Consider the following 4,159-nt stretch of genomic DNA (forward strand, 5'->3'; position numbering starts at 1 on the left):
TTTAAGGACCTAAGTAAGCCACATATTCATACAAGATGGAGCTACACCTAGAAGCTATTATATTTCAAAATTATCAAGTGCTATTTATGTCGTACAAATTTTTAAATATTGGGGAACCCTGAGATATTTTATTCTTGTTTTTCTCAGACTAGCACATATTTTAGTCTTTAATTGATTAAAAACTATATAATTTCGATCATCATGAAGTAATTAAAATCTAATTTGAAAAAAAAAAATTAAAACTTAAACAATTGTAATATAAAAAACGAATTATAATACAATACTTATAAAAAAATTAAAAACAAGTAGCTAAAAATAAAAGATTATAATGACAAAAAAATAATAAAAAAAAAGTAATTAAAAATATTTGTTATTAATTATTACTTATAAGATATATAAAAAAATTGTTACTAATATATATTAAATCCTAAATTTTAATTATAATTTAAGCAATAAAATAATAATTACTGACAATATTTTAAAAAATAAATTGTAATAATAAAAATAAATTATAAAATAAAAAAATCATTATTGACAATATTTAAATAAAAAATAATAAAAAGAATAATTATTTGAAATAATTAATAAAACTAAAATAAAAAAATCAATTCTTTATATTAAGTTCTATTAAAGAATATTTAAATATATATGAATAATTTATAAACTTAAAATATTTAAATCTCAACTAAACATATGTATTAAAAAACTTTTTAAATTTAAATAAATTTGAAAAACTAAAAAAAAAATATTAAAAAATAGTTGTATAAATATACTCAAATATGTATATATATTTATATTAATATATACATATAAAAATAAAAAAATAAAACAAATTATAAAAAGATACTAAAATTATTTTAATTAATAAAAAAAAAACATAAATAACGTTAGTCTCTTCTTTTATTTTAATAAAGAAATTAAAGAATTGTATGTAAAAAAACAAACATAAATATCTGGAAATAAAATTATATATTAAAATTTATAAACAATTAAACAATAATAAATAAAAAATAAAAAACATATTAAAAAATATATACATTAAAACAAAACGAAAACATATATTCAAATATATATAAATACAATATGTTAAAATAAATTTAGGTTAAGTTAAGAAAGGTGCATAATCAAAAATTTAGATTAAAGTATAAAATATATATTTAAAATGGTTGAATAAGTATATTAAAAACTAAAAATAAATTAAAATAGCTTGTTAAAAAGTAATTTATAAGTAAAAAGTTGTTAAAATTTATACACATAATTTAAGATAATAAAACTTCATTCATGTAGCATAGAAATAAACATAAATATTAATTTTAATTTGAATTTTCATTTTAATTTGCCTATTAGATTAATAATAAAAAACAAAACTAAATTAATATGTTAAATGATTTAAATGTTAAGCATTTGAATATTAAATTAAAAAATGTTAAATAAAATATGTATAACACATAAAATAATTAAATAAATACTGTATATATTGGAATTTTAAAAATTAATAAAATTAACATTTTAAAATAAACAAAAATCGCTTTAAATATTTAATGAAGTTTAAAAAAAAAATAAATATTAATTTATTTTTTTCAGGAATTTCAATTTTAAAATTCTTAATTTACACTTCATTTATTTATTTTATTTTAATAAATATTTTAATTCGAATATATTTTATAAATTCTTAATTTTTTTTAATGCATTTTAATTATTTTTTAAAGATATTACAGTTTACAGTAATATATATTGATTTTATTTGCATGTGATAGAGTTATATATTTGTAATATTCACCCAATTTTTTTAACTCTTTTTTTTCGACTTCAAACAACAATTTTCTAAAAGAATTAAATATATATAAAATATACAATCACTCTTGAGTGCTGTTGATATAAAAATTAGGTTAGTATGATGTGACAGTCATTGTAAATGAGCAACTCACTTTTACTCTACGGTTCATTATGAGGCTATTGGCTACTAATAGGGAATTGCAGAAGAGATATTTCTCTGCACTTTTTTTCCAAAACTTATACAATATTCAGAAGACAGAACTCCAAATCTAAAAGCATAGCATAGGCCAATGATCGATTGTACAAAGTCACGACCATAGATATGTCCTTACTTGGTAGGTTGAGAAAATCCTCTGCTTATAAATGTATAAACAATAAATAATATTTTTTTTAGTTATTTAATTATAACGAAAATATTTTATATTAGTAATTTTAGTTTCTAAGTAAAGTGAAGCACTGCGACCAGGTGTTTCAACTAAACATAACCAAATAGTGGACATTCAGTCTTTCTAGAGATAGCATGATAGCTGTTGAGAAATTACTCCTCCTTTTATAATTCAAAGCCTTTCAATCACAAAAAATATGAATGAAAATCGCATTCTCTACATCCTCATAACAAGAAATGAGGAGCCTCATCCCGGATCCTCTTCATCGCATAACAAGAGATAAAGTAACTATCCCCAGTGGGTTATAAGATAGAAAACAAATAAGACTCAGAAGACTATTGCAGAACATCATCAAGGTGTAGCGGTGTAAAGTGTTGGCAAAAGAACTTGATCAGAGCGATAATTAGCGGTGATGTTAATAGTTGCTGTCACTATTATCTCATAAAATAATTTTAGATATATTTATCACTACTCTACATTATTGAAGTTCAAAGCATAGACCCTGGTATAATAATTACTATTGATATCTGGTGACTACATAAATGAAACTTACAATAAACCCTTAACCACCTCTTCCACGATGAATGCAATTCACTATATTCACTATATATGATATTAATTTTAACATATAATTTATTATTAGTTTAAAAACTTTTGATAAAAAGTTTTTATATATTTATATTCATATATACTCCCCCTCATTATCATTATAATAATTATAGCAATTACAACTCCGATTAAACCAGTGCTTCCTTTGTAGCTTGCGCTTCATATAACACGTCTTTCTTATTTTTTCTACTATTCTTATCTATTACAATATAATTTCTTAAGGTAACAGATTTTTTACTATTAGTATGTCCTATTAGTATATCGGTTAAATAAATCTAAGTTCAACATGCTTTAGGTGTTATTAGAAGAACTCCGTAATCAGTAAGAAAATCTGAAACAATTACGTGTTTGTCTTTGTTCAAATATTTTTAATCACGTAAGGCTAAACCTCTGAATTCTTAGAAATACTCCTTAGAGATACTATTTAGAGATACTCCTTAGAGATACTCCTTAATGACTTGGTTGACTTGAAGTATTCAAGTTGTGATTGGGTTCGCTTGTTGCGCTATCGTCTTATCAGTTGTGATGATATAATAAATTCAATATTTTAATTTAAAACCTCTTAAACAAAATATTTTTACATTTATTAATAACATATGTGTATGTCTATTTATTTACAACAATTATTTTTAGTTTTATTTTATTGATAAAATTTAAAATTACAAAACTTAACACGTCATTTTAAAATACTTGTTTTTATTGATTATTTTCATATATCTTAATTTATAAGATTTATAAAATAAATATTTTTATACTTTAAATAACATCTATTTAAATAAAAAATTAACTTAAAAGCATAATTTTATAATTTATTATTTATTGTGGTTTCTAATAAAACTATAACATTAATAGTATTATTTTTATTTATCTTAAACCGAATATTATAAGCAAATCACATGTTAAATTATAAAACGGTATTTTATTCGTGTGGCAATAATTATAAATGTTAATAATTAAATAAAAATTTCAAATAATTAAAAAATAATTAAAAATAAAATCATAAAAAAATGGTTGTAAAATTATTGTGAAACAGTAAAATAAATATTATTGTACAATAAATACAAAATATACGTATATTAAATCAAATAAAAATTAATATATTTAAAATAAACAACTTGCATATAAAGATCTTGTTTTTATTTTAATATCAACTCTAAGGTTTTAATTATTAACCTTAATTAAATTCATTTATTTTATACATTTGTACATTTCATTGATGGATGTGTTCTCAATTTTCTTTACGTTTACATACAATTTTCATCTCTTAAATCCCGAAGAGATTAGCGCTAATATGTCCACTATATAAAAAATGTTTCAAATATGGGGAATATAAGCTTATATTATATTATATATAGGCTACAATATTGGTTTAGTAGAGTGCTAATCAG

At 20.2% G+C, this 4,159-nt stretch overlaps 1 protein-coding gene across 1 annotated transcript in view; it reads left to right on the forward strand.

Moving 5' to 3' along the window:
* Positions 1 to 1,106, forward strand: part of LOC119667057 (28S ribosomal protein S30, mitochondrial-like) — a 2,568-nt gene extending 1,462 nt beyond the window's left edge. The window contains exon 4 of the mRNA XM_038076340.1: positions 1,102 to 1,106. Coding sequence (XP_037932268.1) covers positions 1,102 to 1,106 — 5 coding nt within the window. The remainder of the gene's footprint in view (positions 1 to 1,101) is intronic.
* Positions 1,107 to 4,159: the final 3,053 nt, after the last annotated feature.

This window comes from Teleopsis dalmanni, chromosome 1 (genome assembly GCF_002237135.1).
Source record: "Teleopsis dalmanni isolate 2A chromosome 1, ASM223713v2, whole genome shotgun sequence".
Taxonomy (NCBI): Eukaryota; Metazoa; Arthropoda; class Insecta; order Diptera; family Diopsidae; genus Teleopsis; species Teleopsis dalmanni.